The sequence below is a fragment of the Caretta caretta genome, chromosome 3 (genome assembly GCF_965140235.1).
Source record: "Caretta caretta isolate rCarCar2 chromosome 3, rCarCar1.hap1, whole genome shotgun sequence".
Taxonomy (NCBI): domain Eukaryota; kingdom Metazoa; phylum Chordata; order Testudines; family Cheloniidae; genus Caretta; species Caretta caretta.
Window position 1 is genome coordinate 84,322,359 of NC_134208.1, and position 25,087 is coordinate 84,347,445.

The following is a 25,087-nucleotide window of genomic DNA, read 5'->3' on the forward strand; positions in this document are numbered from 1 at the left end:
ACCCTTATTGGTTTTTTTTTAAACATTTGTTTGTTTTTTGGGAATCGATACAAGTTTTTTATGGCTAACACTATATTGCAATGCAGTAAAACATTTATTTTTTTTTAAAAATCCACTATTTTTCAATTGTTCACCAGCTCTGATGTCAGCCCTCAAAACTCTTCAAGAAAAGATCCGTCATCTAGAGTTGGAGAGGTCGCAGGCTGAAGATAACCTGAGCTGCCTTTCCATTGAGGCTGCCCAGTATAAAAAGACCTTGCAGCATGAAACAAATGAGAAAGATCTAGCACATGAGGAATTGATACAACAGAAAAAAGGTCTCTCTCCAATGGTGATAATTAGATTTGCAGACTTGTCATCTATTTTTTTTTTTTAATCAAAAATCCTGGAGCAGTCGCAATAAATTTAGTAAAAATCATGGGTTTAGGAGGAAATGGTGTAAAGTCACAGGTGTGTCATTTAAAGTGTAGCAGAGGGATTTACAAGTATGTGGGGAGGCGTTGGGTCCTACCCTGAGGGGAAAGAGGCCTTGGGGGTGGGAGTGTTGCAGAGTGAATCCACCCCGCACTCACCTTCCAGCAATGGCTCCTGTCCCACAGGGCTAGCCCAGCTCCCTGCTACAGAGTCCAGGCAGGGTCCACCTCCTGTGATGACCCTACCGCCCTTCCTGGCCCTGGCGCTGCTGGATTGCCTGTCCCAAATTGGGCTGTGGAAGCATAAGTGGTGGGGCCATGGCCCACGTGCCGCCCCGCCTCCCCCCTGCCACGCAGCTCCACAACCTGTGAAACCCCAGACACAAAAGTCATGGTATTCATGGCAACTTTACCTCTGACAAACCTGTCACCATACTAATAATAGAAATAGTCAATATAGCTGTTAGTTCTCTCAACTGAAGGAGCGCTCATGTTTTGGCGAGCTGCTATTGAATGCAGGTTCTAGTTTCAGCTTTGAGAAGTATAGTCCTATCCAATCATCATAATTTGTCTGCATTTTTTTTTTAATAAAAATTAACCAAATATTGCCTTACCAATCATAGAAGATTAGGGTTGGAAGAGACCTCAGGAGGTCATCTAGTCCAACCCCCTGCTCAAAGCAAGACCAACCCCAACTAAATTATCCCAGCCAGGGCTTTGTCAAGCCAGGCCTTAAAAACCCCTAAGGATGGAGATTCCACCACCTCCCTAGATAACCCATTCCAGTGCTTTACCACTCTCTTAGTGAAATAATTTTTCCTAATATCCAACCTAGACCTCCCCCACTGCAACTTCAGACCATTTGCTTCTTGTTCTGTCATTTGCCACCGCTGAGAACAGCCTAGCTCCATCCTCTTTGGAACCCCCCTTCAGATTGTTGAAGGCTGCTATCAAATCCCCCTAACTCTTCTCTTCTGCAGACTAAATAAGCCCAGTTCCCTCAACCTCTCCTCATGTGCCCCCTAATCATTTTCATTGCCCTCCGCTGGACTCTCTCCAATTTGTCCACATCCTTTCTGTAGGGGGGGGCCCAATCTGGATGCAGTACTCCACATATGGCCTCACCAGTGCTGAACAGAGGGGAATAACCACTTCCCTTGATCTGCTGGCAATGCTCCTACTAATGCAGCCCAATATGCCATTAGCCTTCTTGGCAACAAGGGCACACTGTTGACTCCTATCCAGCTTCTCATCCACTGTAATCCCCACGTCCTTTTCTGCAGAACTGCTGCTTAACCAGTCAGTCCCCAGCCTGTAGCAGGGCATGGGATTCTTCAGTCCTTAGTGCAGGATTCTGCACTTGTCCTTGTTGAACCTCATCAGATTTCTTTTGGCCCAATCCTCCAATTTGTCTAGGTCACTGTAGACCCTGTCCCTATCCTCCAGCATATCTACCCCCTCCCCCGGTTTAGTGTCGTCCGCAAACTTGCTGAGGGTGCAGTCCATCTCGTCATCCAGATCATTAATGAAGATCTTGAACAAATCTGGCCTCTGGAGCTGTCCGCTTGATACCCAGCTACCAACTAGATATCAAGCCATTGATCGCTACCTGTTGAGTCCAACGATCTAGGCAGCTTTCTATCCACCTTATAGTCCATTCATCCAATCCATACTTTTTTAACTTGCTGGCAAGAATACTGTGGGAAACCATATGAAAAGCTTTGCTAATATCAAAATATATCACATCCACTGCTTTCCCCATATCCACAGAACCAGCTATCTCATCATAAAAGGCAATCAGGTTGGTCAGGCATTACTTGCCCTTGGTGAATCCAATCTTGACTGTTCCTGATCACCTTCCTCTCCTCCAAGTGCTTCAAAATGGACTCCTTGAGGACCTGCTCCATGATTTTTCCAGGGACTGAGGTGAGGCTGACCGGTCTGTAGTTCCCTAGGTCCTCCTTCTTCCCTTTTTTAAAGATGAGCACTATATTTGCCTTTTTCCAATCATCCAGGACCTCCCCCGATCGCGAAGAGTTTTCAAAGATAATGGCTCTGCAATTACATCAGTCGACTCCCTCAGCACCCTTGGATGCATTGCATCCGGCCCCATGGACTCGTGCATGTCCAGCTTTTCTAAATAGTCCTTAACCTGTTCTTTCACCACTGAGGGCTGCTGACCTCCTCCCCATATTGTGCTGCCCAGTGCAGCAGTCTGGGAGCTGACCTTGTCTGTGAAGACTGAGGCAAAAAAAGCATTGAGTACTTCAGGTTTTTCCACATGATCTATCACTAGGTTGCCTCCCACATTCAGTAAGGGTCCCACACTTTCCCTGACAACCTTCTTGTTGCTAACGTACCAGTAGAAACCCTTCTTGTTACCTTTCACATCTCTTGCTAGCTGCAATTCCAATTGTGCTTTGGCCTTCCTGATTACACCCCTGCATGCTTGAACAATATTTTTATACTCTTCCCTAATCATCTGTACAAGTTTCCACTTCTTGTAAGCTTCCTTTTTGTGTTTAAGCTCATCTCTGTGAAGCCAAGCTGGTTGCATCCCATATTTGCTATTCTTTCTGCAAATCAGGATGATTTGTTCCTGCACCCTCAATAAGGCTTCTTTAAAATACAGCCAGCTCTCCTGGACTCCTTTCCCCCTCATATTAGCCTCTAAGGGGATCCCCTTCCCTAAGGGCCTCAAAGTCTGCTTTTCTGAAGTCCAGGGTCCGTATTCTGCTACTCTCCTTTCTTCTTTTGCCAGGATCCTGAACTCGACCATCTCCTGGTCACTGCTGCCCAGGTTGCCACCCACTTCTACTTCCCCTACCAATTCTTCCCTGTTTGTGAGCAGCAGGTCAAGAAGAGCACAACCCCTAAGTTAGTTCCTCCGGCACTTGCATCAGGAAGTTGTCTCCAACACTCTCTAAAAACTTCCTGGATTGTCTATGCACTGCTGTGTTGCTCTCCCAGCAGATGTCAGTGTGATTGAAGTCCCCCAGGAGAGCCAGGGCCTGTGATCTGGAAACTTCTGTTAGTTGTCCGAAGAAAGCCTCGTCTACCTCATACTCCTGGTCTGATCAATCGAGTTACTTTTCCGCTTGGTGCTGAATAAACCAGCTTTAGATACTGAATGTAATAAAGCCTATCAAGTAGCTGTTTCTGTGAGAAGTATAGCTATTTCACATGTGATCATGAGGGCTTCCGGCCTGCAACACAGGGAGCAGCCCCTCAGTCAGTCTTTGCTTGCTGAGGTTGGCTGGATGAGATGTCCATTGGTGGCACTCCTAAAAGAACCAGGACGTCACTACAGGTCAGAACTCGGTGCTACTTATATGGTACCCCCAATCTGATGAAAGGTAAGGAGGGGGCAGGAGGGAACCAGATTTGATTAGGTTTATACTGGTGTAAATGGTGAGGAACTCCTGTGAAGTCAATAGTAACACAGATCAGGGGCTGGACCTGGAAACACATCCTGAGTCTTGCACATGTTAAAATACTCCCTGTTAACCACTTCACTGGCCCAGCCCAAGTACCCTTTTTTATATTTAAAAAAATACCAACCCAAAAACTTTGAAATCTCCAAGACCATAGGGTGAGGGGCAGGCTAAATGTTACTCAAAAATACTATTCTACACTGTGTGTGTGTCTGTCTCTCTCCACAGATGTTAGTGTGCAGTTAAGTGCAGCACAATCCCGCTGCTCCCTACTTGAGAAACAGCTGGATTACATGAGGAAAATGATTTTCAATGCAGAGCTAGAAAAGAATATGGTTCTAGAGCAACAGGTGAAGTATTTAGTATAATAAATGAAACAGTAAGAGCACAAGATTGTACTTCCTACATATTGCATCTCCCCAGTTCTGCTCAGATTGGTAATGACGGAAAGTGATGATCATCGGTCAGCTATTCAGAGAATTACACAAAATGGCTTGCTAGTGTGGAGTTTCTAATAAGCTGTCATGTTCCTGTGTCAGGTGTAGCTTGCCCAGAGAAAGCTCTGTAGCCAAGATACACACCAGATATGTTCATTATAATGCTCTGGCCAGTGTTGGCTGAGGTTTGTTAAAATAAGGTATTTTATACACCGTGCTACCTAGTGGCTGACCAGTATAATACAGTTTCACATTCCATTACATCTCCCTCTGTAAGTTCTTACATTTACACTATCACACTGTCTTTGAATTTCGTCTGTTAAGTGTCTCTGAATCCTACTGGTTTTCTAATTACATAACCCAAACTTGTAACAACTTGGTCATCTGGCTGTCCATTAGTTGCAACGACTGGTTTTGGTTGGTCTAAAATCCTCCTCATCTTGTTCTGCACCTGCTATCTGTTCCTTCTGAGGAGCAAACTGTAGATGTCAATGTTTTTTGTTGAACTCTCCGCTGGCAGTCTTGATCACATATGATCTGGGTGCTGAATTCCTTTTCTTTATGACTGCTGAGTTGTCCATCCTTTTTTTTCCTATAAGAACAGCCATGCTGGGTCAGACCAACGGTCCATCTAGTCCAGCATCCTGTCTTCCGACAGTGGCCAATGCCAGGTGCCCCAAAAAGAATGAACAGAACAGGTAATCAAGTGATCCATCCCGTATCGCCCATTCCCAGCTTCTGGCAAACAGAGGCTAGGGACGCCATTCCTGCCCATCCTGGCTAATAGCTATTGCTGGACCTATCCTCCTTGAACTTATCTAGTTCGGGTTTTTTTTAACCCTGTTATAGTCTTGGCCTTTGCAACATCTGCTGGCAAGGAGTTCCACAGGTTGACTGCGTTGTGTGGAAAAAATACTTCCTTTTGTTTGTTTTAAACCTGCTGCCTATTAATTTCATTTGGTGACCCTTAGTTCGTGTGTTATGAGGAGGAGTAAATAAAACTTCCTTATTTACTTTCTCCACACCAGTCATGATTTTATAGACCCCTATCATATCCCCCTTTAGTCATCTCTTTTCCAAACTGAAAAGTCAGTCTTATTAGTCTCTCCTCATATGGAAGCCGTTTCATACCCTAATAAATTGGTTAGTCTCTAAGGTGCCACAAGTACTCCTTTTCTTTTTGCGAATACAGACTAACACGGCTGTTCCTCTGAAACCTAATAATTTTTGGTGCCCTTTTCTGAACCTTTTCCAATTCCAATATATCTTTTTTGAGATGGGGCGACCACATCTGCATGCAGTATTCAAGATGTGTGCGTACTGTGGATTTTTGTAGAGGCTAGAGCTGGCAGCTCTCTAACTGAATTATGTCTGTTGTAAAAGTGTTCCTAGGCTCTTTTTGCCATTGTATCCAGTTTGACTGCTCTTTTCATAGATTCTTTCCCAAACTTGAAACAGTAGTTCTGAGTTGTTTTTTCATCAGCAGTTGTGCTGGACTGTATCCAGTAGCTGCTATTGGTGTTGATCTGTAACTCAGAAGAGCAAGAAATGGATCTTCCTGCTGTAAGATTTTCTTGGCTGTCTGTATAGCTCTCTCAGTTCTCCATTCATTGCTGGTATTGTGGGCTGTTATTAATATGCTCAAAATCATATTTAGTTTAGAATTACTTAAATTCTGTTGCAGGGAATTGTGGTCCATGGTATTCCAGAACAACTTGTGATGGACAAAAGTGAGCAAAAGCAATAATAATGCAACATTATATCTTTCAAGTACATTATTTCTGTATACCTGGGAATGTACCTGTGCTTCAGTGGGTCACAACTAAGAATACCAAATTCAGGACAAACTGCTGAGAAATAGGGCAGAAATACCCCAAAACTGGTGGTTATTCTTCCATAAGATATACCAAACCAGCAACAAAAGTAAACTTCTGTCTCACCACACTGGCTAACAAGAAATCAGAACTGCAGCTTCCTTAGGTATTCCAGTCTTTGTTTCAATTCCCAGACACTAGACTTAATGATGAGTGGTTATTTAAAATCAATTTCATCAACCAAAGGATTCTTCTGATCCCACATACCCAGATCAATATATAACTTAAATCTTACCCAATAATCACGCTGTTGCCAATCCTTTAGTATCTAATATCTAAAGGTTGGCTTATAAGAAAAAAGAAAGGTGAGAGTTAAAATTGGTTAAATGAATCAAATACATACAATAATTGAAAATTCTTGGATTAGGTTTGAAGCAGTGATGGCATAAACTGCTGGCTTAAGTCTCTGGTTGCTTCCAAAAGAGTGGAAGGTCCTCAGTCCCTTGATTAGATTTCTCCCATTAATATAAGTCCATACTCCAGAGATCCAAGCAGGAAAGAGGCAAAATGGAGATATTTTCAGGGCATTTTACAGTTTCTCCCATGTGGAGGGTCTGCTCTCAGTACAGCCAGTGGAAACGTGCAGGCACAAGATGGAGTCCAGTGTTACACGAGGTGGTTACATGCCCTTGCATACCTCAATGAGTCATAGCAGGGGCCATTACCCATATTCTGGCTGGAAAGTCCATCAGGCGGGGATAAACTTCTTCCATGGCCCATTGTGTTTGTTGATGGGCCATCAACTTGAATAGTCTATTCACAGTGTGCTGGCAAGACTGGATGTAAACTACCTTGAGGGTGTTACTAGGAGCAAACACATTTGAAATACAGATATACAGTCAATATTTATAACTTCAAATATGAAAATGATACATGTATACAAATAGGATAATCGTATTCAGCAAACCATAACTTTTCCATTGATACCTTACATGACCTCTTTTGCACAAGATTTGTTGCATTTGTATAACAGTGGTAGCAACAATGATCTACATATTCATGTTTTAATTCTATAGCATCACAATAGTCCATAGTGACCAATTGTCCTCTGAATTTGCATAAATCTGCTGCTTGTCTCTTCCAAGGCCTCTCTGATAGGGGTGATGTTACTAAAGGTTCTTTGTATTGTGTTGGTTTGTTAGCTCTGCAATGTTCACATAAAATAACTTTATTTTTCACATCCCTGCTGATGCCTATCCACCAAGCTGACTGGTTGGTCCATTTGTGTCATTTAATTAATCATTAAACTTCACCCATGAAGGACATTAGGATTTCTCCTCTCCTTTCATTTGGAATTAATATGAAATGGCCTTTACTCATGACTTAATAGTCCCTGCACCACAAAGTAGTCTCTTGTCACTTCCTTCGTGTTTGTTCTTTAGATACTTTAGGGTCATCTGGACCAAGTAACTTAGAATTTGCTCAAGTTGCATGTCTGTTGAGGTTGCTTGTTGTAACGGATGTAGTCTGTTCTGACACTGGTCTGTATGCATCCATAGCTTTCACGTATGCCTTTACATTATCTTCCAGCTCATGGATCCTTGAGTGCGATGCTGGGCTCTGTGATAGTGTGTCTGCTTCTACCAGATTTTTCCCAGGAACATATTTAGCAATTGGGTTAAATCTAATTAACCTTATCAGTAGACACTGGCATCTCAACAGTGCTTGATCCAGGCCTCTTCCATTGATGTGGGTTACAAGCAGCTTATGGTCTATTATCATAAACAAATTCAATCCACACAGATACCTGTTTAATAAAACTCATGCCCATACTCTTGTCAGGCACTCCTTTTCAATCTGTGCATATTGTTTTTCTGTTTCAGTGAGAATGTGAGAGCAAGATACAACTGGCTTCCACTCATGTTGTTGCAAAAATACACCTAGACCAGAGGTGGGCAAACTACGGCCCGTGGGCCACATCCGGCCCGTGGAACAGTCTTGCCCAGCCCCTGAGCTTCCAGCCAGGGAGCTAGCCCCCAGCCTCTCTCCTGTCAGTATGGTGCTGTGCAGGCAGCGCGGCTTGCACCCATCCATCTCCCAGGCTTGTCCCGCCGCTCTGAGCGGCGTGGTAAGCAGGAGGGGGGCTGGATAAGGGGCAGAGGGGGGTTGGATATGGGGTGGGGGATCGGGGGTCCTGGGAGACGGGGGACAGGGAGCAGGGGGAGTCGGGGGGGGGGCAGTTAGGGATGGGGGTCCCGGGAGGGAGCCGTCAGGGGACAAGGATTGGTTGGATGGGTCAGGGGTTCCAGGGGGCCTGTCGGGGTGGGGGTGTGGACAGGGAGCCGGGGAGGCGGGGTTGGATAGGGGCCGGGGGTCCCAGGAGGGGGTGGTCAGGGAACAAGGATTGGGTGGGGGGGTTGGATGGGTCAGGGGTTCTGAAGGGAGCAGTCAGGGGGTGGAAAGTGGATAGGGGGTGGGGGCCAAGGGGGGGATTGGGGTAGGGGGCCAAGCATAGCCTTCCCTACCCAGCCCTCCATACCGTTTTGCAACGCCGATGTGGCCCTCGGGCCACAATGTTTGCCCACCCCTGACCTAGACCATAGCTGCTTGCATCCTCACTGACCATTGTGGGTTTGTTCACATCATTGTACTTGAGAACAGGAGCTACTGAGATAATTTCTCTTACCTCATAGGAGGCAATGTCTTGATCTGGCCCCAATAGCCAAGGTGTGTTGGACTTTAATAGTTCATTCAGTGGTTTTGTCACCTACAAGACCTTTCTACAGTATCGACCAAGGTAATTTACCATCCCCAGTATACGTCTCAGTTCTGGTATGTTAGTTGGTGCATTGCTTGAATTGCTTTTGCTTTCTCAGGACTAGGAATGATTCCATTTTTGTTTCTCAAAAACCTCGATTTGGGATAGGTGGTAAACACATTTTTCCCTTGTTTAGCTTCAGTCCAGGCTCACTGACTAGGCTTAGGACTTTGAGGTTTTGTTGTATTCTTCCATTGAAGATCCATATATGGAGTTATAGTTAACAGTTCTGCCTTTTTTTTTTTTTTGAAAATTTCAAGTGTACTGGTAATCCCAAAAGGTAATCTTCACAAGCAAAAACTCCCAAAAGGTGTGATAAGTGTAGTCGGTCGAGCACTTTCTTGGACTAAAGGAGTTTGCCAGTGTCTGCTCAAGACATGCAGCTTGGAGGTTACTGTAGCTCCTTTCACTTTGGGGAGGAAGTCATCCAGTGTTGGTAGGATATATTTTTCTCCAACTGTTTCATTAAGTCCTTTTAAGATCCACACAGACCCATATTTTTCCATTTTTCCTTATTACTGCTATCATTAGGGCATACCATGCTGTTGGATCAGAGATTTTCTCAATGTGCCAATCCCTTCCATTCTCTTTAACTCAGTTTCCACTTTATGAAGTAATGGGATAGGAGTCCTGTGAGGTTCATGTACACTATAAGGTTCAGCATTGTCTCTTAAGGTTATTTGTACCGGATCTCCTTGCAAAAGTCTAATATTACCAAATATTCCACCAAGTTCTTCCATCTTTCTCACTAAGCCCATCATGGCTGCCACACTGCAGCTGAGAAGGTTGTTGGTCTGTGATTCTTTGATCACATACACTTTGAATGAAAAGCTTTTATCTCTGTAAGTTGTCTCTGTGGTGAACTGGCCCACGCAATTCAGAGAACCTCCAGGGCTATTCAGAGTGGTGTCGGGTGACTTCAGCTGTGTGAGAGGTTGAAGGTGATTGTAAGTGCCTTCTGAGAGTATTGTGACACCTGCTCCTGAGTCAGTTTTCAAGTCAATAGTTTTGCCATGAGTATTCACTTTCACTCTCCAGGCAGGTTCTTTGTCGCCAGAAGTGTTAGATCCCAGAAACAATGGCTCTTGATTATCTGTCATATCAATCAACTCCGACTCCTTTGGTGCAACAAACAGCTGCAAAATGTTCATGTTTCATGCATTTAACACACCATGTGCCTCTGGATGGACATGCATCATCTCTTGGGATTTGACTTTTTCCACACCTTGTGCATGTAGGTTGGAATTTGTTCCTTTTTAGCCTGGGAGTTCTCTTTCCTTGCATAGGGGGCTTGATGGTAATACTTTGAACATTCAAGTGTCTGTCTTATTTCAAAGCTAATTTCAGGGATTTCAAATTGCTCCTACCTAGTGTTCTGTTTGACTAGTTCAGACCGCTTTGCTCTCTGAATAGCTATGGCTAGGATTAAGTCTGTCTTCTATTTAGCTACTGTGAAATATTTTAACCCAATAACCTGTCTCTGTTACTTTTCATGTTTTGTATTCCCCAAATCAGTTTTCATCCAATGTATGCAGAGCTCTTATAAAACATTCAACATTTTTTCCCCTGGTTCTTGAATCGCTGGTTGGGGGAAAAAAAGCACATTTCTCTGGGGTATAAAAGGTGCATCAAACATAGCCAGAACACTTTCATAGTCCTCTTTGTGACTGTCTTCTGTAAAATCAAAGGGTATAAAGAGATGCTCTGACTTCTTCTCCATCACCTACATTAAAAGAGATACTGGTAGATCTCCAGTTTCCCAGTGGAACTTTTTTGCAATTCAGAATTTTGTAATTCAGAATCTTACTGTCTGTCCATTGTGAAGGTTTGTCAAAGCAGAAGTTCTCTTGGGCACTGAAGAGCAGTATGTTGATGAGATCCTGCAGCCTTTGTTGCTTTGTTCTTTCTGTTTACTTCTGACACCATGGCATGTTCCTATATCAGATATGGACTGGCTACAGAACTTGCATTTGCACAAGGTACACACGAGTTATGTTCGTTCTAAGATCCTTTAATGCTCTGCCAGGTATGGCTGAGGCTAATGTAAATAAGGTATTTTACACACAGTGCCATGTAGTGGCTGAACTGTGTAATAGAGTTTAGCATTCCTTTACACAAGTCCATGACATTTAGGAGGTGGGAGGCAGAAGGGAACATGCCAATTGAGACCTTTTGTTGACAAGCACTTTGCTCACGCATTCTGTGACCACTATTTTCCTATTCCTCCAGGTCCAGTCTGACTCTAGCAGTCCTTATCTAGGTAATTCATAGTTTATGCGTGCGCGCGCAAACGTATTGAATACTTGCTGCCTCTAATATTCCAGTGCCCTAGAGAATTGCCTCTTTCAACTGCATGGTTTAGTTGGTGGTTCTGGCTGAGGTTCAGCAGCAGCTCAGCCCTAGGGAAGTTAGGCCTGTTGCTGCTTGCACCCTGCACGCTCTGTGGGCAAGCTGACATAATGGCTATACTGGGTCAGACCAGTCGTCCATCTACCCCAGGACCCTGTGTTCAGACAGTGGTTGGTGCCAGGTGCTTCAGAGAACAGAACAGGGCAATTATGGAGTGACCCATCCCCTGTTGTCCACTTCTGGCAGTTAGAGGCTTAGGACACCCAGAGCAGGGGTGTGCACCCCAGACCATCTTTGCTAATAGCCATTGATAGACCTTGCCTCCATGAATGTAGTTAACTCTTTTATTTTTTTACTTGTATTTTTGGTCTTTACCACATCCCATGGCAATGAGTTCCACAGGTTGACTGTGAGTTGTATGAAAAAGTACTTCCTTTTGTTTGTTTCAAACGTGCTGCCTATCAGTTTCATTGGTTCATGTGTTTTTATGTGGAAGAGTAACCAACACTTCCTTACTCACTTTCTCCACACCATTCATGATTTTGTAGGCCGCTGTCATATACCCCTTTAGTCATCTCTCTTCCAATCTGAAAAGTCAGTCTCTTTAAGCTCTCCTATGGAAGCAGTTCCATACTTCTAATCATTTTTGTTGCCTTTCTCTGTACTTTTTCCAATTCTAATATACCATTTTTGAGATGGGATGGCCAGAATTGCATGCAGTATTCAAGGTGTAGTTGTACTATGGATTTATATAGCAGCATTATATTTTCTGTCTTATTATATATCCCTATCCTAATGGGTCCAAACATTGTTAGCTTTTTTGACTGCCGCTGTACAGTGTACATTCTCCTGTACACCGTGCAGATGTTTTCAGAAAACTATCCGCATTTACTCCAAGATCTTTTTTGAATGATAACAGCTAATTTAGACCCCATCATTTTGTATGTATGGTTGGGATTATGTCTTCCAGTGTGCATTACTTTGCATTTATCAACATTGAATTTCATCTGTTTCTCTTGTTGCTCAGTCACCCAGTTTAGTGAGATCCCTTTGTAACTCTTCACAGTCTGCTTTGGACTTGACTATCTTGAATAGTTTTTTGTATCATTTGCAAATTTTGCTACCTGACTGTTTGTTTACCTCCTTTTCCAGATCACTTAAGAATATGTTGAATAATACTGGTCCCAGTACAGATCCTTGGGTGACACCTCTCTTTACCTCTGTCCATTCTGAAAACTGGCCATTTATTCCTACCCTTTGTTTCCTATCTTTTAACCAGTTGCTGGTCCATGAGAGGACCTTCCTCTTATCCCAGGACTACTTACTTTGCTTAAGAACCTTTGGTGAGTGACCTTATTGAAGGCTTTCTGAAAGTCCATGTATACTATATGCTCTGGATTACTCTTGTTCATGTTTGTTGACCCCCTCAAAGAATTCTAATAGATTGATGAGGCATGATTTCCCTTTACACAAGCCATGTTGACTCTTCCCCAACAAATCGTGTTCATCTATGTGTCTGATAATTCTGTTCTTTACTATAGTTTCAACCAACTTGCCTGGTCCTGAAATTAGGCTTACTGGCTTGTAATTGCCAGGATCACCTTGGAACCTTAAAAAAAAAAAAAAAAATTGGCATGACAATAACTATCCTCTAGCTATCTGGTACAGCAGCTGATTTAAGGGACAGGTTACATATCGCAGTTAGCAGTTCTGCAATTTCATATTTGAGTTTGTTCAGAACTCTTGGGTGAATACTATCTGGTTCTGGTTACTTCTTACTGTTTAATTAATCAATTAATCAATCTGTTCAAAACCTCCCCTACTAACACCTAACTCTGGGTCAGTTCCTCAGATTTGTCACCTAAAAAGAATGGCTGAGGAGTAGGACTCTCTCTCTCTCACATCCTCTGCAGTGAAGACTGATGCAAAGAATTCATTTAGCTTCTCCTCAATGGTCTGTTCTTCCCTGAGTGCTCCTTTAGCACCTCCGATTGTTCAGTGGTCCCACTGATGGTTTGGCAGGTTTCCTGCTACTGAGGTACTTAAAAAAAAAAAAAAAAAATTGCTGTTAGTTTTTGAGTCTCTTGCTAATTGCTCTTCAGATTCTTTTTTGGCCTGCCTAGTTATACTTTTACCTTTGCCTTGCCAGAGTTTATGCTCTTTCTATTTTCCTCAGTAGGATTTGACTTCCAGTTTTTAAAGGATGCCTTTTTGCCTCTAACTGCTGCTTTTACTCTGTTTAGCCACAGTGGCATTTTTTGGTTCTCTTACTAGGTTTTTTAATTTGGGATAAACATTTAATTTGAACTCTTATTATGGTGTTTTTAACAAATTTCCATGCAGCTTGCAGGCATTTCACTCTTGTGACTGTATCTTTTTTTAATTTCCATTTAACTAGCTTCTTCATTTTTATGTAGTTCCCCTTTCTGAAATGGTACTATGGTGGGCTTTTTTGGTATTTTCCCTTCTACAAAGATGTTAAATTTAATTATATTACTGTGATTGCTATTACCAAGCAGTTCAGCTAGAGTCACCTCTTGGACCAGATTCTGTACTCCACTTAGGACTAAATCAAGAATTTCCTCTCCCCTTGGTGGGTTCCTGGGCTAGTTGCTACCAGAAACGGTCATTAATGGTGTCTAGAAATTTTATCTCTGCATCCTGTCCTGAGGTGAAAGGTACCCATTCAATAGGGGGATAGTTGAAATCTCCCATTATTATTGAGTTTTCTATTCTTATAGCCTCTCTAATCTCCCTGAGCATTTCACAATCCCCATCCTAGTCAGATGGTCAGTAATATATTCCTGCTGGTAGACTCCTATTATTCAAGCATGGAATTTCTCTCCATCGAGATTCTATAGTGCAGTTTGATTTAAGATTTTTACTATATTTGACTCTATGCTTTCTTTCACATACAATGCCACTCCCACACCAGCACGACCTACTCTGTCATTCCTATATACAGTATATACTCGATCATAAGCCGGTTCGTTTATAAGCTGACCCCCACCAAGATGGATAAGTTTTTAAAAATGGAAAATTTTTATGAAGCATTCATAAGCCGACCCTATAATTCAGGGGTCAGCAAACTTTGGCTCCCAGGCCATCAGGATAAGCTGCTGGTGGGCTGAGATGGTTTGTTTACCTCGAGCGTCTGCAGGCACGGAGGTAAACCTAAGTAAGCAAAGTGTCCCGGCGCACCAGCTGCTTACCCTGATGGGCCGGGACAGCAACTGATGGGGAAATTTTTTGGTGGGGGAGAAGCTGGGGGTCAGGGGAGTAACCCCGGTGACAACCCCCCACATACCCCATCCCTTCCCACCTTGTCTGGGGAGGGCCAGGGGAGGATGTCTCTGGCCTGGCCAGAGCTGGTCCGGCATGCTGGGCAGCGTGGCCACAGCCTGCTCCGGTGGACCAGACCAGGCAGCGTGGCTGCAACATGTTCCAGCAGGCTGGGCCAGGCAGCATGGCTGCAGCGGGCCGGGTGGCATGGCCACAACCTGCTCTGGTGGGTGGGGCTGAGCAGTGCGGCTGCAGCCTGCCAGCCCTAGAGCTGCAGCTGCTTCAGCGGCTGGGGGGAGAGCTGCGTGGCCAGAAGCGGAGAGACTCTGGCCCCACCTCTTCCCTTCTGGCTGTGCTGCCTCTCCTTGCCCCTTCTGTTGGGGGGAGGGGCTGTGTCCCACCTCTCCCTCTATACCCGTTCATAAGCCGACCCCATTCTTTGATGCTTCCCTTTTTTACTAAAAAAAAAAAAAAATTCGGCTTATGAATGAGTATATACGGTACTTTGTACCCTGGTATTTAAGTGTTCTGTTGATTATCATTGTTCCACCAGTCTTCTCTGATGCTTATTCTATCAATATCCTCATTTATTACCAGGCACTCAAGTTCACCCATCTTAGTATGGAGGCTTCTAGCATTTGTATACTTAAAAACTTAAAAAAACACTTAAATTTGTCAGTTTTTAGTTATGTGATATAATTGAATTGAAACTCTTTTTCATTTGACTGTTTCTCTTCAGTTCCTACATGTACTTTATCAGCTTCTGACAGTGGTGGAAACTGAACACTGCTTTGTCTGTCTGGCATTTTTCATAGCACTGAACTTAATACTTAAAATTGTAAACTGTTAAAACAAAGTTCACTGTGGTGAGAGATTTTCTTGGGGTGTCAACTATTTTATCAGCTGCCAAACTTGACTTTTGCTTATTCTTTCCAGACTCTGCTTCAAAAGGAAAAAGATCAGAATCAGATGGAGCTCCATGCAAAACTTGAAAAGCTTGAAGTCCTAGAAAAAGAGTGCTTCAGACTTAGCACTACACAGAGAACTGCAGAAGTAAGCAATCCTAACATGATCATGTGCAGTTACAGTTCATTTCAAATTTCTTTGTGCCACAGTTGCCAATTTTGTGCTAAGATACACAGACCATTTATCAACTGTAGCTCCAGCAGAGGAGTATAAGATCTCAACATTCACTTTGCCTTCTACCTCAGACTTCATTTCCTATAAATCTGAGGAATTTAAGCCTGCTTAAGAAGATTAGTAATTTTGACTATTGCAAGATTCCTTCAAATCTTGCAGCCTTAAATGTGACTAACCATACTAGTGTTCTGTTTCAGGACAAGATCAAACAATTGGAGGAAAAACTTTGTGAAGAAGAGCATCAGCGTAAGTTAATACAAGACAAAGCTGCTCAGGTAGGATAGCCAAATTACTGGATTTATTGCTGAGGAAATAGTGTCTCTCTTCAAGACACTTTTTTTTTTTTTATAACCTGTTTATTAGCTTGGAAAAATTCTGTAACGCTAACTTGACAACTCCAAATGATGATAAGCTTTGCTTAATGGGATTTATATTATGTACATTTGGCTTCTTCTAGAACATCAGTTCCATAGGTAAGGCTGAGTTGTGTTTTGAACTTAAAGCAGGGATTCAACCTTTTTTTATTTCTTTTAAATGCATGAAGAATACAGCACATTCGCCTCAAAATTAGAGTACATTCTCATTGAATAAACAATGAATTTTCTGAGAATTTTTATAATTTAGTTTAACTTAAAATTTAATTATAAAATGGGTCAATTAAGCAACTTAGCATCCTAAGTTAAACTTTTTGTCCTGAACTATCTTAATAGAATAACACAGACTTTCAACTTTCCATATGGTTAAATCCTATACATCTGGCTACACTTAGAGACCTTTTTCTTTGTAAGATTCATTTTTTCACTATTAAATAAAAAATTTCTTCATCAGAGGCTGAAAAATAAATGATCTTCTATAAAGAATTCCATGAACTGATTTTTCCTGCCAGGGCCACCGTCTTTCCTGAGTGCAGCTTGATTTTACTCACACTAAGAACACTGAGAGACAGTAGTCATTTTAAAAGTGGGCATGTTCACTATGAGCAGTCGTAGCCTCCAGTCCTTGCCTACAGACAGCCCCGCAACCTGAAGCAAATACTCACCAACAACCACATACCACACAACAGAACCACTAACCCAGGAACCTATCCTTGCAACAAAGCCCGTTGCCAATTGTGCCCACATATCTATTCAGGGGACACCATCACAGGGCCTAATAACGTCAGCCACACTATCAGAGGCTCGTTCACCTGCACATCCACCAATGTGATATATGCCATCATGTGCCAGCAATGCCCCTCTGCCATTTACATTGGTCAAACTGGACAGTCTCTACGTAAAAGAATAAATGGACACAAATCAGATGTCAAGAATTATAACATTCAAAAACCAGTCGGAGAACACTTCAATCTCTCTGGTCACGCAATCACAGACATGAAGGTCGCTATCTTACAACAAAAAAACTTCAAATCCAGACTCCAGCGAGAAACTGCTGAATTGGAATTCATTTGCAAATTGGATACTATTAATTTAGGCTTAAATAGAGACTGGGAGTGGCTGAGTCATTATGCAAGGTAGCCTATTTCCCCTTGTTTTTTCCTACCCCCCTCCTCCCCGACATTCTGGTTAAACTTGGATTTAAACTTGGAGAGTGGTCAGTTTGGATGAGCTATTGCCAGCGAGAGAGAGAGAGAGTGTGTGTGTGTGTGTGTGTGTGTGTTTTGTGGGGGGAGGGGGTGAGAGAGCCTGGATTTGTGCTGAAAATGGCCCACCTTGATTACCATGCACATTGTAGGGAGAGTGGTCACTTTGGATGAGCTATTACCAGCAGGAGAGTGAGTTTGTGGGGGGGGGGGGAGGGGAGAGGGTGAGAACCTGGATTTGTGCTGGAAATAGCCCAACTTGATGATCACTTTAGATAAGCTATTACCAGCAGGACAGTGGGGTGGGAGGAGGTATTGTTTCATGGTCTGTGTGTGTATATAATGTCTTCTGCAATTTCCACGGTATGCATCCGATGAAGTGAGCTGTAGCTCACGAAAGCTCATGCTCAAATAAATTTGGTTAGTCTCTAAGGTGCCACAAGTACTCCTTTTCTCATTAAGAACTATACTAGGTAGCAGCCGTTTTGAAAGAGGGCAGTTCTTTTTGGAGTTTATTGTAGAAAAATACTTACTCTTCAGCTCTTGTGTTGCACAGACCTAACAATTACAGAAATGTAGATCTAGAAGGGACCTCAAGAGGTCATCTAGTCCAGCCCCCTGTGCTGAAATAGGACTAAGTACACCTAGACCATCCCTGTCAAGTGTTTGTCCAAACTACCTTGAAAGCCTATTCCAGAACTTAACTACCTGTATAGTTATAAAGGTTTTTCATAATATCTAACCTCTATCTCCCTTGCTCCAGATTACGCCCGTTACATTTTGTCCTACTTTCAGTGGTCAACACATAACAAATGATCGCTGTCCTCTTTATAACGCCCCATAACATATTTGAAGGCTGTTATCAGGTCCCCCTTCAGTCATCTTATCTTAAGATTTAAACGTTCACTTTTTTTTTAACCTCTCCACATAGGTTAGATTTTCTAAACCTTTTTGTCATTTTTGTTGCTCTCCTCTAGACTCTCTCTCCAGTTTATTTACATCTTCCCTAAAGTGTGGCACTCAGAATTGGACATAGTACTCCAGCTGAGGCCTCACCAGCACTGAACAGAGCAGGACAATTACCTCCCGTGTTTTACATATGACAGCATTTTACAATAAGAGAATCTAGCTCCTTACCCATTTTCACCATTGCAGTCGCCTCCTACAGCAGTTCCACCACAACCTCACTGGCTTCCATCAGTCAGGAACTGTAGAATTACCCCAACACCTCAAGGACTCAACTGAATGCCACAGTCCAAAACACAATCCTCTGGGTCTCTCCCTTAACTGGTTTTGCTAGCACATAAGCCTTCTGTGCATGTCTGACCTTATTAAAAAAAATACATAATACAAAGCTTGCCTAGAGCAATTAATTTGTCTTCAGTGCCACTGCAGAGAGACTCCATCAGTGCAAGAAAGGACTCTGGTGCAGTAATGTGATCAGTATGCTGACTACTAGTCAGACTTTACCATAATCCAGGATCTATCAGAGTTGGTTTTGGGGTGGGAAACCTTCTGTTACAGGTCAGGTGCCATGACTCTTCTCTTCAACCTTCTCTTGATTCACGCTCAGTGAAGTATCTGGCTGGAGTAGTTTGAGCTGATGATAGTTTTACTGCATCTTTTAGCCAGGTCTGCTTATATATGCAAAGACAGAGGCCTCATCCCTTAAAGGGATGAATGGTAACTGCCCTATCACACTAATCTTGTATAGACAACAGTAATTATAAAGTAATCCCTAGAAAAAACCCTCACTTGGACAATAGGACTGATGCTAAATGTTGCATGACAGGTGATAGATCACTCAATTGCCCTATTCTGTTGGTTTGCTCTGAAGTGTCTGGCTCTAGCCACTGTTGCAAGACAGGACACTCGTCTAGATGGACCGTTGGTGACCCAGTATGTCCATTCCTATGTTGTCCAAACCTCTTCCCGCTTTAAATGGCCATATCCCTAGCTCACTGCAGCATTAGTTGTGGTAGTCCAAGAGATACAGTTGCTGTACTTGGGTTTGGAAATAGCAATCTCTAAGGCAGCGTTGCAAGGTATATTTGATACCATGACATCCTGTATCCTATTCAGTCTCCATATCCTCTTTTATAATCCTCCTGCCTCCCAGAGAGTTCAGTTAGTAATGCATCTAATTAATCCTCTTTCATGTGTGGATGAAGATTCAATCTGTGCTATTTAAAAAATTTTGATATTTAAATACTTTATTCTCATTACTATAGCTTCAAACTGGGCTTGAGATAAATAGAATTTTAATGTCTTCAGTGTCGCCTCAAAATGAGCCAAAAAAGAAAAACCGGAAAAAGAAAACTGCAAAGGTAACATGCAAGTTTGTCATTTGCACAGTGATAATGTCTCTAACATGCCTCTCTTATTTTTGTAGCATCTCATTCATGGAGTGATAGGGATGCTACTGGAAAAGTGGTTATGGGTGGGGTTCTGTTGGCTCTCTATACTCTGTCATTTACTCTGGAAATATAACATGCTGTTTTTCCCTCTCTTTAGATAACTAAAATATGTTTAATGTGGTAAAGCCTACTTTTAAAATAGAAAACTTGCACACTCCAGCAGAACCTTAAACTATGCGCGGCCATTTCACTGGCCTGTGTTCATGCCCTTAGTCGATTTTTGAATTTACTTTCAAAGACCACTTGAATTAGGATTTTTTTTTTTGAAATGCTGTAGCAAGTGTCATACTGAAGGCAAGAAGAACTTCACCCACTGCATTCTTTTCATCCATAGGCATTGCAGGTCTGCTAAAATGACATGACTTGTAAAACTGAGTCTGTTAAATGCCACAGAGACAGTGCTAAATTTCTCAAATCGTAATCTACTACTGAGTTGTCAGATTAACTGTGTACTAGATCTCAGTCTTATTGGAAATTCTTCTGTATTGGGGAGAAGTAGGAAAACTTTAATACCCATTAAAGGAGATGAATTGAGACTGCATATTTCACCGGCTATTATGGAGCACTGATTTTTGTATGGAAAGATTTGTTGCCTAAGTGTAGCTCAGACTTGTTCTCACTGGGGCGGGGGGGGGAGGAAAGGTTTGTTGACAAAATACTTGGGTTACCCTCTTCTTTATTATTTGTATTGTGGTAGCACTTATAAGCCTCAGTCATGGGGCAGGACCTTGTTGTGTTAGACACGGCTCAAAGACATAACAAAAACAGCCCCTGCTTCAAACCGTTTACAGTGTAATTTGAAAGAATAATTTTAAGGTTGCACTGTTAGGCAAACATGTCTTCTGTCTACCGTCTGTCAGAAAAAATCTGCTCTGAAGAAAGTACATCCTCCACAATTTTGCCTAAAGGCTGGGATGCTGCCTTTTGTGGCTGGGAAGGTGAGCCTGATTTAGATTCTCATTTAAACATGTGTCCACGTTCTTTTTAAATGAACATTTTTCCATTAATTACCTTAATTATAGCTGCTTACAGAAGTTTCCTTTTCTCCTCTCAAGTCTGCCAGCTCCAGCCATTCTGTTAGTGCAAATGTACAAAGTGTCTTACATATGATGAAACATCGTAGTCCATGTGTCTTGTCACGGTGTCCAGAAGCAGCTGAACACAGGATTTCTAGACGAACTATTGCATGCAAATCTGTATCCTCTTGTTCCACATCATCTTCTGTCACTGAAAATCTATCTGACCTTTTGCTGGCGATACAAGATGAGCTAGGCCAAATGAGCTTGTAAGTATGTATCTGTGTATTATCCCCCAAAGGATAAAAAGACTGTGATGCTCTGAGTAAAAATGACTGCAAGCTGAAGCCATGTGAGGGCTATTTAGAGGTTGTACTAGAGCATGTTTGGGTCTAAAAATATTTGGGGAGTGGGGTTTGGGTGGATCTTGCAGATAGGATTTTCTCTCATTGGGAAGTTTTTATAGCCCTTGCATTTAAACAGCTTCACGAGTAGATAGTGAAGGTTCTTTTGTACTTTTGGGGCTTTTTTTTTTTTTAAAGCCACACTTACGATATTCATGCAGCAGGCTGTCTAAAATGAGGCCTGAAGGATATCCTTATCCTCAAACCTACACACAGCACAATGGTAGGTTTTCTTTTGGAGAAACCTTTTATCTGATACCTAGAAGAGTAAGCCATATTGCTGTTGGGGTGTTGCCAGCTTTGACCTTATTGTGACTGACAAGAGGCCCGAGATGAAAGGGACATGATTAGTCCAGAAGGACAACTGCATGGGTTGGAGACTAGATGTCCTGCTGGTGTCCATCTAGTCCTTGTAAATAGCATATGTGTTTTGAATCCACATAGCATTTTAAAATTCCTATGTTACAGATCATGCTGAAATAGTTGTTGATCTTCATTTCAGGACACGTGGCATTGATTAATCTAAGCTGTTCGCAGAATCTCTTCACAAAGCTCTAGTTATAACTCCCTTATTAGTTGTGTGCCAATCAGAGAAAATATTTGATTTAGAGTAGCAATTTAAGCTGGAGGAATTTATGAAGAGAAGAAATAATTATTTATTTTCAGTTGTGCTCACTTTGTGCTAGGCATTGTATTAAAATATAAAAGAAGGCATGGCCCTTTGCCACAAAGAACTTGTTGATCAATAACTTCTAACTGTGAAATGTTCTTATCCTTTGTAACTAATGTATAGCTTAGCTTTACTATATACATTAGGGAGCTCTAAACTACACTTTCTATCATTAGTTTGTAGAGTGAAATGTTTGGAACCGTAATTGCCTGAAGCAACAAACCATGCAGTTAATTTTGCCCAATAGAATTCTTAATTTTACTTGATTAATTTGACAAAAGAACTATAACTTTCATTAGTGTTTGTAAAACAAGTTTTTCTGAATTATGTTAAGTGCTCTTACTCTGGGGCAACTTAGATAGGGGTTGGAATTGGCCAGTATACATTTTTTGTGTATATTGCCTGCTATTTACTTTAATGGGATCTTTAATTTTTCACATTCCAAATAGCCATTGTGCATGATTCTGCAGTACCAGCACATTCTCTGGTGCTTATTTCCTCAATCTTGAGAGAGAAATGGTTGTGATGTAACAAAATGAGTATACTATCTGCAGGCTCAGAGTAGAAGGAAAATAAGTAATGGAAAAAATATGAACGTTTGAGTATTTTATTTTATGTATTTATTTAGTATAAAAAGTATTAGTTGTGTGTCACGGTGATTAACCTGCTTTATTTCTCTAGTGGGGAGACCTCCTGGAGTTGAAACTTGTGCAATGTAACAAAAGTACATGTAAGAAGAATGTTGTTCAAATATACCACCAATACTATTGTCTAATATCTTTGTCTCTAACAGTGAGCATCAAGAACTCTTGAAGCAGATACAAGAAACTCAAAACTGTGAAGTTCGTGAAGACCTAGAACGTGAATTGGATTGTCTTGTAAAGCAAATGGAAATTAAAGGGGAACAGATATCTAAGTTGAAAAAACACCAAGCTAGTGTAAGGAAATTTTTAAAGAGTTTACTTAGAAGCAAACTATTGGAATATGATGAAAATAATTTTTCATGATGTTGCGAGAGAGAGAGAGCCAGTGCCTACCTTTAGAATGTACAGTCCCGTTGGGATTCCAAGACAAATAGGTTCAAAGGTGCTGAGGCTTTAGGTAAATATTTAGATTCAAGGGCTGATACTGAACATCTGGAAAGAAGCTAAAGTGGAAAACATTACCATAAGTAGGATATTATAACTGATGAGGGCTGGTTTACATTGAAAAGTTATATCTATGATACATGAGGGTCAGGGAGCAGTGGGAGAGTGCTAGAGGGGAAATATATAAACTCAAGACTAAAGTGTGGTTCCCTGTAGACTAGGGAAGGCGGTTGCAGGTTAATTGGAGCACCTGCAGTCAATTAAGGCCCTGTTAGGAAACTAATAAACCCCCCTGCTTCAGGCAGACAGAGGAAGAGGAGGAAGGAGAGAGGACTGGAGATTGGAGGTGTGCTGTGAGACTTGGAAAATCAGAGAACTGAAGTAAGGGCCCAGTAGGGGAGGGAGACTCCCTTCCCCAGCATCTAAGCACTGCAGGTACCCCACCTAAGGGGGAAGAACCCACAGGGGTTGAGAGGGGCTGGGGCTCAGTGAGGAGCAAACCCAGACCCCTCCCCAGCTTCCCTCCTTTAGCACCTTCCTGGGCCACTAGCGGGGCCATCGATACCCCAAGAACAGGGGCAAGGGGTGGCATCTTACCTCCCTGCCAAGAAAAGCACAGGACCCACCAGACTAACAATGGCCATCTTGTCACACTGCATAGCAACATCTCTTGGGCATATGAAAAATCCACACCCCTGAGAGATGTAGTTAAGTTGACTTAACCCCTAGCTACCGCCTCTCAGGAAGGTGCATTACCTATAGCAGTGGGAGAACCGCTCCCATCGCTGTAGTAAGTGTCTACACTGAAGCCTTGCAACAGTGCAGCTATAGTGCTACAGCTGTGCCTGTGTAGTGTTTTAAGAGTAGACATAGCCTTAGGTAAGTCAACCTATGCTATGCAACTCCAGCTACGTGAATAACGTAGCTGGAGTCAATGTACCTTAGCTCAAGTTACTGCGGGAGGTCAATGGGAGAAACTCTCCCGTCGACTTGCCTTACTCTTCTCGTCAGGGGTAGAGTACAGAGGTTGACTGGAGAGTGATCTGATGTGGTGGAAAGCTAAACTCTCTCTCTCCTCTCTTTTCATTTATAGTTGGTGTTTGAGATTGTTGCTCTTAAGTGGTGCCTGGGTCTCTAGCCAATATCCTTTCTGAGCATTAAAACTTTCATGCATATATCTTCATTTTTAGGTCCACAAATTAAAGCAAAAAGCTCAGAAATTGAAGAGACAGTCAGCTCATGTCCTACCAAAATCTGATGACCTAAAAGGAACAAGAGAAATTCCAGTTACTTCAAGCGGAAGAGCATCAAAATCCTGTCCTGTGCAGAAAAGCAAAAGCTCGCTTCAGCTATTAAAAAATGTGCAGAAACTTCAGTCAACACTGAAAAAAGATGATATCGTGTGGGAACAATAGTTTTACATATTTATATAGGTAGTGCCTCTTACTGGCATGCCAAAAAAAAATGTCTGACACTTTTTCATAGGTTTGGATTTAACAAATATTAGACAGAATTAAATGAATAATATTTCATTTATGCCATGTCTAAATATTTTCTAACCGAATAGTAAATTTCAGTTGAAACTTAGGTTTGGGTTACTCACTTTCCCTGTAGCTATACATATTTTGTAATATCTGTTTTAACTGTTTCATGAAGTGTCCCAATTTCTTTTAACTTACAAAATTAAAAACTATCTTTTGAAATATATAAGAAATGCAATCTGTTTTTTGCCCACTTTCCTCCTCATCAACGTACATGCACACACTCTGAAATAATTAATTATGAAGTAGAGGAGGAAAGGAAAACTGCTTTAATGTAGGTCAGAAACTCAGGATTATCACATTTCCTCCATGCTCAAAGGAGATACTTAAAGCCTGCTTCTGCAGCCCTAACAGGGCCAAAATTCCAGTGGAGTAAGTGGGAGTCTTCCTTTTGTGAGGACTGAATACTTGGGTTCTTGCAATTTAATGCAGACAAGTACCATGTCTGTCATGAACATGCACTTACTAATTTTGTAATGTAAAATTATCTAGGACATAAACTTTAGTGCCTGCATTCATGGACTGATGTTGAAGATTGCTTGTTTTGCAGAGGGAGTTTGGCAATAAGTCACTTGCAGTGATAGAGCAAAAAGGTCTTCTGTCTACAAAGTACTTTTTCTGAAAGTGCAATGGCTTGTATTATACACATTTGCTAGTCATAGGGTTTAAATGGCCTGTACTGGTT

General features: G+C 42.1%; 1 protein-coding gene across 5 annotated transcripts in view; it reads left to right on the forward strand.

Annotated features, from left to right (window-relative positions):
- Nucleotides 1–24,566, forward strand: part of CEP57L1 (centrosomal protein 57 like 1) — a 38,019-nt gene extending 13,453 nt beyond the window's left edge. For 2 of the 5 annotated variants that reach the window (XM_075126634.1, XM_075126633.1), the window contains exons 3-11: nt 138–317; nt 4,076–4,197; nt 15,484–15,600; nt 15,885–15,962; nt 19,498–19,593; nt 20,544–20,621; nt 20,739–20,968; nt 22,567–22,711; nt 24,052–24,566. In XM_075126634.1, the coding sequence (XP_074982735.1) occupies nt 138–317; nt 4,076–4,197; nt 15,484–15,600; nt 15,885–15,962; nt 19,498–19,593; nt 20,544–20,621; nt 20,739–20,968; nt 22,567–22,711; nt 24,052–24,276 (1,271 nt within the window). In that variant the 3' untranslated portion in view covers nt 24,277–24,566. Of the gene's footprint in view, nt 1–137; nt 318–4,075; nt 4,198–15,483; nt 15,601–15,884; nt 15,963–19,497; nt 19,594–20,512; nt 20,622–20,738; nt 20,969–22,566; nt 22,712–24,051 lie in introns of those variants that run through there. The other 3 variants (XM_048844844.2, XM_048844845.2, XM_075126635.1) reach the window with 2 other exon arrangements.
- The last annotated feature ends 521 nt before the right edge of the window (nt 24,567–25,087 follow it).